The sequence below is a fragment of the Rhineura floridana genome, chromosome 12 (genome assembly GCF_030035675.1).
Source record: "Rhineura floridana isolate rRhiFlo1 chromosome 12, rRhiFlo1.hap2, whole genome shotgun sequence".
Classification (NCBI taxonomy): Eukaryota; Metazoa; Chordata; class Lepidosauria; order Squamata; family Rhineuridae; genus Rhineura; species Rhineura floridana.
Window position 1 is genome coordinate 24559884 of NC_084491.1, and position 10579 is coordinate 24570462.

The 10579-nt window shown below is 42.7% G+C and overlaps 1 protein-coding gene across 1 annotated transcript; it reads right to left on the reverse strand.

Annotated features, from left to right (window-relative positions):
* Positions 1–1159: 1159 nt before the first annotated feature.
* On the reverse strand, positions 1160–7835 carry LOC133368491 (interleukin-36 receptor antagonist protein-like). The gene is made up of 4 exons (XM_061592775.1): positions 7762–7835; positions 4437–4571; positions 3767–3900; positions 1160–2336 (listed from the first exon to the last, which is right to left on the reverse strand). Exons 1-4 carry the CDS (start codon positions 7790–7792, stop codon positions 2094–2096), a joined length of 543 nt encoding a protein of 180 aa, XP_061448759.1. The 5' UTR covers positions 7793–7835; the 3' UTR covers positions 1160–2093.
* Positions 7836–10579: the final 2744 nt, after the last annotated feature.

Consider the following 10579-nt stretch of genomic DNA (forward strand, 5'->3'; position numbering starts at 1 on the left):
CCCAGAATTCTTTGGGGGAAGCCATGACTGTTTAAAGTGGAATAATAGTGGAATAAATGTATGGTGTGAATGTAGTCTTACTCCCAGGTAAATGTGTACAGCATTGCAGTCTGAGTGTCTATGGCAGTGCTTTTACCATCAGTTCAGAATTTGCTGGAGAGGGAATGATGGAAAGTAACTTGTGCCAGAATCCACCAAGATTCTGGAAAGTTCATAAACTAGGTAGGTTGCCTCCGATCATGTCTAGAGTGCTTTTCATTTGTCTAGCTTGGACAAGAGAAATTATGGAAAAGGCCTCCAGATCAGAGGAATGTATAGGATTATGCTGTTATTGAAAAGCATAATCATCTCTGAGTATTTACAAAACAGCCTACAAACCACTGTCTCACCTAAGAGTTTGTAATTTTTCTTACCAGTTACCTAAGGATTCATAATTTTTGGTCCTTGTTCAAGTTTCACACATGTGTAAGCAACATATTAACAGGGTTTTGTACAGCTTGCTGGCAGTGATCTTAATGCAAGCCTTCAGAAGGGCTACTTTGAAGTAAGGGGGAGAGAAGAGGAAATAAAGGAAGATGTCTTATACTGTGTCAGACCATTGGTCCATCTAGCTCAGTGTCACCTACACTGACTGGCAGCAGCTTTCCAGGATTTCAGACAAGAAGCCTCTCCCAGGCCAACTTGAAGATGCCAGAGATTGAACATGGGAGCTCCTGAACGTAAAGCAGATGCTCTGTCTCTGAGCTGCGGCCCCTTCCCCTAAGATGGAGTCTATTTAAGGGGACAGTGCATCTCACTCTGCCTAATAGAGCACATCTGCTATGCAAAGAGGGAATGGAGAGTTTGTTGCTGGTGATATCATACTTTGCTCATGCTTGCATCAAGAGACCTATCACTGGCATTCTAATGGCAATTCTGTTTCCTTATCTGGAGTGTGAAGTGCTTCTTGTTGGAGCCTGTGGCTATGTTGCCTTGAGGAGATGTTGCTCCCTGAGTCTGCACTGGCTCTCCATTCAGTTCAGCATAAAACATGTTGAATGCAAAACACTTTTCTCTCTACGCCCAGGAGGATTAGAAATGTTTATTAGTAGTAGTACTAGTAGTAGTAGTAGTAACAAAAGATGAAATGATCAAGGACCTAGTTTCTGACCCAAATTCCATTCTGCACTGCAGCTGAGGACCAGACTGGTACTAAATGTGTTATTGGGAAGCTCATCAGCTTCTTTTTAAAAAAGTAATAGCATTTTCAATGGGACTGTAACCAGCAGGGAAAGAAGCCAATGGGAGCTTTTGTTTTCCCCCTGGATCTAATAATAGCATGGGGAGAAGGGGTCATTGGCATGGGAAAAGGTTAAACTGCCCCTCCCCATGTGTTACAATCCTGATGAAAATTCCCCCTTCTGCATTTGCTGTTAATTTTTAAAGGAAACCAACAGGATTTCTAATGACACATTTAATGTCATGTCATATTTGGCCCTGAGACCTGCAGAGCTGCAACTATAACTCTGCTCATTTGCTCTGGTGTAAGTCTGTGTCTTCACCATCCTAAAAAAGCTGCATGCTAAAATTAGTTGAAGCGGGCAATAGTCTTAAAACAGTAACCGTACAGCAATGAGGGGAGACACCAATTCTAGCATTATGTACATCATGGTGTACTGGGCTAGCATCACTTCATGCGAAAACTAGGTGCACAACTCAGTGCTGTCCACACATTGTTTGGCACCAATCCAGCAAAAATAACCTATCCTTGGAAACAGTTTTCTGTGCAGTGATTTGCTGCACTAGGTGTGCAAAGTTCTACTGTGCAGGAGAAATAAATGCCACAGTCTAGCACCTCCATAGTCCATGCATTTCCCAAAGAACTTTCTTACTAGGCATTCTTCAGCTGTGGCTATGGCCATGTGCATGCACACCAATACATTTTTTGGATCTAGCATACTATCTAAATCTAAATCCAGTCCTAATAATAAATTCTGCTTTGCAATCAAACCCCATCCCATTCTTTTTTCACATAAAGCTATAAAAGGCTTCATTCTGCCACATATCAAAAATATCAGCATGTAGCCTGCAAATTCCTCCACTTTGGTTTTCCCTTAAAACAATGGCTCTTGTCTATCAGTGGAGTTTGTTCTTTGAAAATAAAACGTAGTGATGTCAGTGGTTCCACGGTGACTCAGACCAAGAGGCCTGTTTGGCTCATGCGAAGTGCTTAGGAACCAACCCGGGAATGCAGCAGATTCAAAACTGCAAGTCTCATCACTGCCATCCGTCTTGCTGTAGAAAGTAAAGCTCTTGAATTCCTCATTTGCTTTATAAAGATCCATTATGTCTCTTACCTAAGAAAACATGAAGGCTCAGTTAGAAAGAAATGTTATATTGCATCAACAGGACAGTGTGGCTGTAGGAGTAGCAGTGAATTGACCCTTAGAAGGCTTGTTTTCTCCCAGCAGTCTTTAATTACTAATTTTCATCATCATTTTATTTTCTCACCTTTACAGCAAATAGCACTGTTTCCTTGTGTAAATAATAATAAAAATGGAAACCAGTAATTAAATACCTCATTAAGGGCAAATTCATAACTAATCCCACAGTGGTGCTGAACAGGCAGCAACAAAGCAGGTAGAACCTGCAAACACAGGAAGCTTTTAATTAAAGACACAGTATTTATTTATTTTATTTATAAATACATGTATACCGCTATTGGACTAGGACCTGGGAGACCAGGGTTCGAATCCACACACAGCCATGAAGCTCACTGGGTGACCTTGGGCCAGTCACTGCCTCTCAGCCTCGGAAAAAGACAATGGTACACCACCTCTGAATACCGCATACCATGAAAACCCTATTCATAGGGTCACCATAACTCGGGATTGACTTGAAGGCAGTCCATTTTTCATTTCATTTAAAAACATCAAAGCAGTTTACAACAAGTTTTTTAAAAAATATGTACAGTAAAATACAGTAAAAAAAAACAAAGGTCACCTATTGCAAAAAGACATTCTTAATTGCCTGCATAAGCCTGGTGGAAAAGAAAGGTTTTCAGCAGGCATTTAAAAGATAAAACTGAAGGTGCCTGCTGAATTTCTGTTGGCAGAGTATTCCAGAGAACTGAGCTGATGACACTGAAGGCTCATTTTGTGTCGATGTTAAATGAGCCTTAGTCACTCAGGGGACAACCAAAGCTGCTCCTGCAAATGATCTTAGTGATTGAGCTGGGATATAAGGGTTCAGGCAATCCCTAAGATACCCTGGACCAGCCTTTCCCAACCAGTGTGCCTTCAGATGTTGTTGGACCACAACTCCCATCAGCCTCAGCCAGCATTGCCAATGGACAGGAAAGATGGGAATTGTGGTCCAACAACATCCGGAGGCACACTGGTTGGGAAAGGCTGCCCTGGACCTTAAAAGCCTGAATTGTACTTTGTCTCTCCACACTGGACAGGCTAGTGCTGCAATTAGCTTCTGTTACAGTCACCAAGCAGTTCTCAAAAACATGGGAGACATAGAAAACGCTAATGAAATACAGCCAACACATCATCTGAATTTTCTGTTAAAAGTGAGATCATAACCCGAGAGAAAATGGGCAGCTTAGAAGCACCAGTAGGTCTAAGTATTCTCTAGGTGGAGAATGTGGATCATCTTAGTACAGAATATCAGGCTATGTTTAGCAAAGAATATGCAGTCCCAGTCATAGGGCAAAAAAGAAGGGCAAACTAATAATTTCTTAGAGAATCAAAAAAGATTTTGAACAACAAATGAAACTCACCAGTAACTGTAGCTGAGGTTGACCCCCATCAGACTGCACACAGTTCAGGGTGTGTAGCTTATCAGAGAGGCCCATAAAGATGGGTTGGTACATTGGATCAAGAGCTTTATTGGGGACCACGGCCATTAACTGCCCTGGAGGAGAACAACAGGCAAGAAACAGGGTCAGTAGTACAAGAAAGAGTGAAAAGCATCTTCCATTGGTACTAGAGTTTTGGATAAGAAACCACTTATGGAAGGTTAACATTACGATTTACAGCAGAGGTGGGGAATCTATGACCTTCGCATTGTCCCTGACAATTGGCCATGCTGGATGCGCTGATGGGAGCTAGAGCCCAATAATATCTGGAGGGCCACAGGCACTCTACTCCCAAGTTACCAAAACTGGGAAGGCCCATGGGAACAAATACAAGTCTTCATATATGAAGTACGACAGGAGCAGGGTGGAGGTCAATATATGGTAGCTAAGAAGGGAGCTTTCTGCAGGCCTCATTTTGAGCCAAGGAAGTAATGAAGCTGGAGCAAGGGGGGAAAGTCATCAAGCCCACTAAAGAGTGGCATCTCTTGACATCTCTATGGCCCAGTTCCAGAATTTACAGATATGTCCCATCAAATAACTATGGGTGTGGAGCCGAGAAATGCAAACAGAACAAAAGAGATTCAGCTGTTACCTGATGAACCAGACTGTTGTGAAGTTGCTACCAGCATGTTGTTTATCAGGAAGAGGAACTTCTGGCTAATGTCCCATAGTCTGAACAACTGGGGTTGGTTTACACTCGAGGGGAAATTCATACGTGGAGGAGGATCTGTAGCAGGAATGGGAAAGGTACATACATATTACTTACATACAAATAAAGAAATGTTCTAAAGAAGGAATTAATGTTTGGCTCTGGACACCATCTTGCATATATATGATATGGGTCACTTGCCACATGTAATCACAGGTGCAATATGCAAAGAATATGCATGCAATGGTAAATGCACTGGTTGCAGTGACAAATGTTCCTCTTTTTTATTAAATGTTTAAGCCCTTCAAGAACCCACCCAGCCTAGATCTCATGTTTGCTATTTTCCCTTCCATAAGAAATCAACCAGTCTTCAGAGCAGGGGTAGAAAATGAGGCAATCTCCAAAGGTTGTTGGACTCCACCTTGCATCAGCACCAGCCAACATGGCCTACGATCAAGCATGTTGGGAGTTGTAGTCCAACAACATCTAGAGTGCACCATGTTGGCTACCCCTGCTTCAGAGAGAAGACCAAATGCCTAAGCAGTGCCAGATTCCAAGCTGGAGTGCAGTGCCTTTAAAAAACCATCTCTCTCCAAGGGCAGCCTTCTCCAACCTGGTGTCCTGGCCTAACCTGTTGGAATCAGACTCAGACTTGCTGATATATCTTTCTCCAGTATGTTTAATGAAAAACTCCAGTTTAGTGCACTTCATGGATCAGCTCACAGGTCACACAAGATTCTTCATCTGTACACTGCACAACTGGGCATGACTACTCAAAGCTAAGGTGTTGTCACACCTCCTTAAGTAGGTTCAGGTTGGCCCTTTCTACTTGCGTGAGGAAGGTGTCACAGAACGGGAGTGCACACACATGCAAGCACTCTTTCTAGATGAGAAAGTGGGGGCCAACTGAGCCTGCTGTCTCAGTTGTCTGCATGTCTGGAGCAATGGGGGTGGTGGCACATCATCAAGATCCTCCTTCTCTATAGGAGGTATGCATAGTGGCAGAGCCCTGGGAGAAGGGGAGGAGAGGAGGGGAGGAGAAGGGATGAGCTCCTGATCAGCCAGCACCCAGCATTCCATCTGCGGTAACTGGAGCTAAGGGGGAGGAGCTGTCACTGTCAGAAGTACGGAAGCCTACTGCCTCAGCACTTCCTGGTTGTAAGTTGCTAGGACCCTCCCCTGGGTCCCAATCTGTATCTTCGTCCTCTTCATCGCTCCAGGACTGATCTGCAGGGCTCGTTGCACCTGGTGTCTTTTAGATTTTTTGGACTCCAACTCCCATCAGCCCCAGCTAGAATGGCCAATGATCAGGGATGATGGGATTTGTAGTCCAAAAAATCCAGTCTGGGAAAAGCTGATTTAAAGGCTATGTTCAGCCATGTTTCTTTTATCTGACTGACTTCCTGGCTTGCCTGTTCTTGCCTTTGCTGTTTGGTCTTGGCCTTGTCACTTCCTTCTGATTCCATGTGGTACCACTTTGCCACCATGGGTTCTGCCCTGCCCTATGGTCTGCAGTTTGCCAAGACAGAACAGTTCCTGGGATATCATACTGTTTAGTTCCCTTTCCAACAGGACTGACCTGGCTTAAAAATCAAATGAAATATTATGTCTGTGTAACACTAGGCAGGAGAGAAGAGAATTTGGGATGGATGAAGCCAAACAAGCTGAAGCCTAATCCAGACAGGTGTTATGGATAGGGAACTGATCTAGATGGAGGTTTGCAGCAAGTCTTGGTTGCAGTCCCCGAAGGACCAAGTTTGCTGGTTCTGCTGGACTCATGTCCCATCTGCACCATATATTTAAAGCTGTATGACAGCACTTTAAACAGTCATTGTTTCCCACAAAGAATCCTGTAAACTATAATTTGTTAAGGGCACTGAGAGTTGTTAGGAGACCAACAGTCCCCTGACAGAGCTAGAGTTCCCTGGGAAGAGGGATTGATTGTTAAACCACTCTGGGAATTGAAGCTCTGTGTGGGGGAAAAGGGTCTCCTAACAACTCTCAACACCATTAACAAATGACAGTTCCCAGGATTCTTTGGAGGAAGCCATGACTAGTTAATGTGGTATTATAGTGCTTTAAATGTAAGGTGCAGATGGGGCCTCACTGCTCTCTGTAAAAATGCACATAGAGGCAGCGGCTAAAAGTACTTTTTACCTGCTTAGGCTGATGCTCTAGCTGCAGATAACCTAGAGAAGGGGGACCTAGCCCCAGTTACATCAAGACTAAACAACTGCAATGCACTAAAGTGGCCACTAACACATTGCCCAAAATAAGAAATGCATCACCAAAAAAAATGGAAGAGGGCACTGATCTGCATATGCTAATTTATATCTATAAATGCCAATTTAGAAATAATAGCTATAATTTAAATGGAAATACAATACACCTCATCACAATGGGTAAGGCTACACCAGAGCTTGGAAAAGTTACTTTTTTGAACTACAACTCCCATCAGCCCAATCCAGTGGCCACGCTGGCTGGGGCTGATGGGAGTTGTAGTTCAAAAAAAGTAACTTTTCCAAGCTCTGGCATACCATACAATTTAAAGCACATGATTTTCCCCAAAGAATCCTGGGAACTGTCGTTTGTTAAGGGTCCTGGGAATTGTAACTTTGTGAGGAGCAAACTATAGTTCCCAAGGATTCTTTGAAGGAAGAAATGTGTTTTAAATGTATGGTGTGTGCATGGACTAAGACTGTCACCTTGGATGCCTGTTCAGTCTGCTGCCAAGCATTTACTGTTGATGGGCAACGGCAAGATCTCTCCTTCTCACCCTTCTTATGATCCTTTACTTTTAGACCAGGCTTGAACCAGGCAGTCCTTCAAACAGAGGACTCCTTCAAATAGAGCCCTGCCCTCTGAGAGTCTTAACATTGAGGGTTTCCTTTTTAAACGTTTTAGCCCCTATTGTTTTTGTGGGAAACTGCTACAAAGGGGGCATGACCCCAGTTGGCATACCTGTCCTTGTATGGGATCATGAAAATAAGGTGCATTTGTACATTGTGTAAATCAGGGGTGAGGAACCTATAGGCTCCCCAGATGTTGCTGGATTCCAACTCCTGTCAGCCCTAGCCATGAGCCCCACTGGTGAAATATGATGGGAGTTGTAGTCCAACAACATCTGGATGGCCATAGGTTCCCCAGTCCTGAACTAAATATTTTAAGATATCTGCACAGTTTAAACATTTAAGGGTATCTGCACCGTTTGGGAACTAATCCAGAGCAACAAATAGAAAAAAAGAAAAGTAATCAGTGGTTTTTTTACCTGCCCCAAATTTGCAGAATAATTCGAACATTTCTTGATCCCAAATCTTCTTCTGTGGCTTCCTCCTCTGGAGGTCCATCTTGTGGGGCTTACACTTGTGGGGTGCAAACGTCAGAGGTTTGCACTTCCCAATTACCAGCCCCAGAGGGTTACAGGGACGTTCCATCTCTACAGCTTCTCCTACTTTCCTAGGTCCTTCTCTAGGATTGGTTGAGCTTCAGGATCTCAGATGCCTCTTCTGCAGTCGCTGCTACAATCTGGATAGAAGCTATTAAGAGAGGCTGATGTCATAGGCTGCAGTTCCTGACAAACAGACAACTGAGGGCTTCAAGATCTAAACCAAGATAGTTGCGGAGCAGGTCCATTGATTGTCCCACACACCCAATCATACCTCCTGAGGTTTGGTATTGAACATCCCCTCAGCAGACGCTATATATCTTTTCCAGCTAACTTTTGATTTAATAATTGTTAGGCTGCTTTTCTGGTATGTTGTGGTCTGCATTTTTCATTCTCATTTTTCAGTGCTTTGATGTCTTTGGAAAAGCAGCCTAAATTACATTAATAATTATTTATTTATTACATTTATACCTCACCTTTCCCCCAATGAGCTCAAGGTGGTGTATATGGTTCTTCTCCTCCCCTTTTTTTATCCACACAACATCCCCATGAGGTAGGTTAAGTACAACAACCCTATGAAGTAGATGGGAGGGATGGCCTAGGAGAGGAGATTCTCTGTGGCAGCCCCTAAGTTGTGGAACTGCCTCCCCGCAGAGGTGTGTCTGACATCTTCACTGCAGGGTTCTCATCAAATGATGAAGATGCACACTGGCCTTTGACACTTGAGATGTATATTTTTAGGACCTACCCTATTCTTGAAACTGTAATTTGTTTTATGGGTGTTTTTTAAGGGTGTATGAATGGTTTAGCAATCAACCCCTCTTCCCAGGGAACTCTGAGAATGGTAGCTCTGTGTGAGGAACAGGGGTCTCCTAAAACCTCTCAGCACCCTAAACAAACTATAGTCCCCAGGATTCATAGGAAGCCATAACTGTGTAAAGTGGAATCATAGCACTTTTAATGTATAATGTGGATGTGGCCTGAAACTCATGTCACCTTTTGACATCCGCGTTGCAGCACCTTTCCTAATCAAATGTCCTACAGCTTCACTACAGCAAATTCAGCAAGTACAATTTCCCCACTCTTGCATCAGTGAAGAATAGATAAACAGGTTGGATTGTTCCCTGTTCTACAGCAGTTAGAGGAGTTTGTTGGGAAAGGGTCTGGCTGCCATCTTCCATGCATTTTATCACATTGAAATAGTCCCTGATGCAAGTCCTCTATGTTTTTGGACCCCAAAGCATCTGTTTTGCTCTAGTAGCACACATATATTACATTTCCATCTCATAACCCATTGCCCAAATGGCAAAGTTAAAAGGCACTGGGCCTAGGAACTGTTTAAAAAGCTGGTTAAGGAATCAGGCTGGAAAAACTGAAGCAAAGTCTGTAATCTGTCCAGGTCTTGTGAATGATCTTCACCAGTGTTTTGGTGAAGAGGTTACAGTTCAGTGCTAGAGCATCCACTGTGCATCCAGAAGGTCCCATCTACAGAATCAAATGTCCCCTGCCTGAAACCCTGTAGGCAGCATACAAAATACTGAACTAGAGGACCAATGGGGCGGTATATAAATGTAATAAATAAATAGTCTGACTCAGTATAAGGTTGCTTGCTAGGTTCCCATGTGGTGTCTAGCTGCAGAGTTGCATGAGATGGAGGCACCCAATGACTATACATTAGCTATCATGAGAAGAAAGGAGATTCAGCTGTAATGTTGCAAATCTGCAATGCAAATCCCAGTTTTAAAAAAAAGAAATGTGAAGCATTCACATAGACCTCTAATTTCTGTTTTATTTACCTCTTTCCCTGATGCCATTTCCTGAATCTAAATCCCCCCCCATTCCCCAAATGCCACTCAAGCCCACGTGGGAAGAAATGTAAGTATCTATATCGTGCTTCTGTCTTCTCTGTGGCAAAGATAATAGCACCTTTGCCAGGATGGGGAGTAGGGATGGCAGGGAAATTTGACTCAGTTCGCATTTAAAGCCAAATTTATTAAATTTGCATTTTCCAAAACATTATGAGAACTGAAACACAGCTATCCTTCAAAATTTGCACTGATCTAAATCTTGTGAGACAGTTTTCCTACAAACGTTTACAGAAATGTATATATTAGGGGGAAATGTGCTTTGAAATATATTAGTGAAAATAGTGTAATGAAATGCATTATATTAAGAGAAGCTTTCAAAAATGTGTACATTTGTCAAAACTGCATGCAAAAATAAATACATTAGGGAAAATTCACTCTAAAATAGTGAAGAAGTTTCATGAGAATTTCTTTTTTTTAAAAAAAGCAAATTGCTGCAGAAATGTGGAGAACCAAATTTAAGACTGGAAACATGAGAAAGCGAGAGAACTACAACTGACAGATCCTTCTATCCCTAACAGGGAGAGAGAGATTTATGGATTTTATTTAAGAAATGTATATCCCCCCCTTTCCTTTATATAAATGCAGACGGGAGATTACATTAAATTCATAAAAAACAATACCACAAAACTAGACAAAGAATAGATGCAGAATGGAAAGGGATGACATACATCTCTTAAATGAAATAATTAAAAGTTCTAGTCTTAGGATATGATCTGAAAGCACATAAGGCCACCATCTTGCTAAAGCTAAGCAGGTCTCGGCTCTGTAGGTGCCTACACAGGTGACTGGAAGGCAGAAGCTGCATGTATACCACCTTGAAGGAAGAAAGGGTG

Bases quoted from the DNA above. Each gene is read 5' to 3' on its own strand.
- LOC133368491 (XM_061592775.1), bottom strand. From the start codon at position 7,792: ATGTTCGAATTATTCTGCAAATTTGGGGCAG. The intron at 4,572-7,761 runs GTAAAAAAACCA...TTCCTGCTACAG, and splicing joins ATTCTGCAAATTTGGGGCAG to ATCCTCCTCCACGTATGAAT. The intron at 2,337-3,766 runs GTGAGTTTCATT...ATGTTTTCTTAG, and splicing joins AACCTCAGCTACAGTTACTG to GTAAGAGACATAATGGATCT.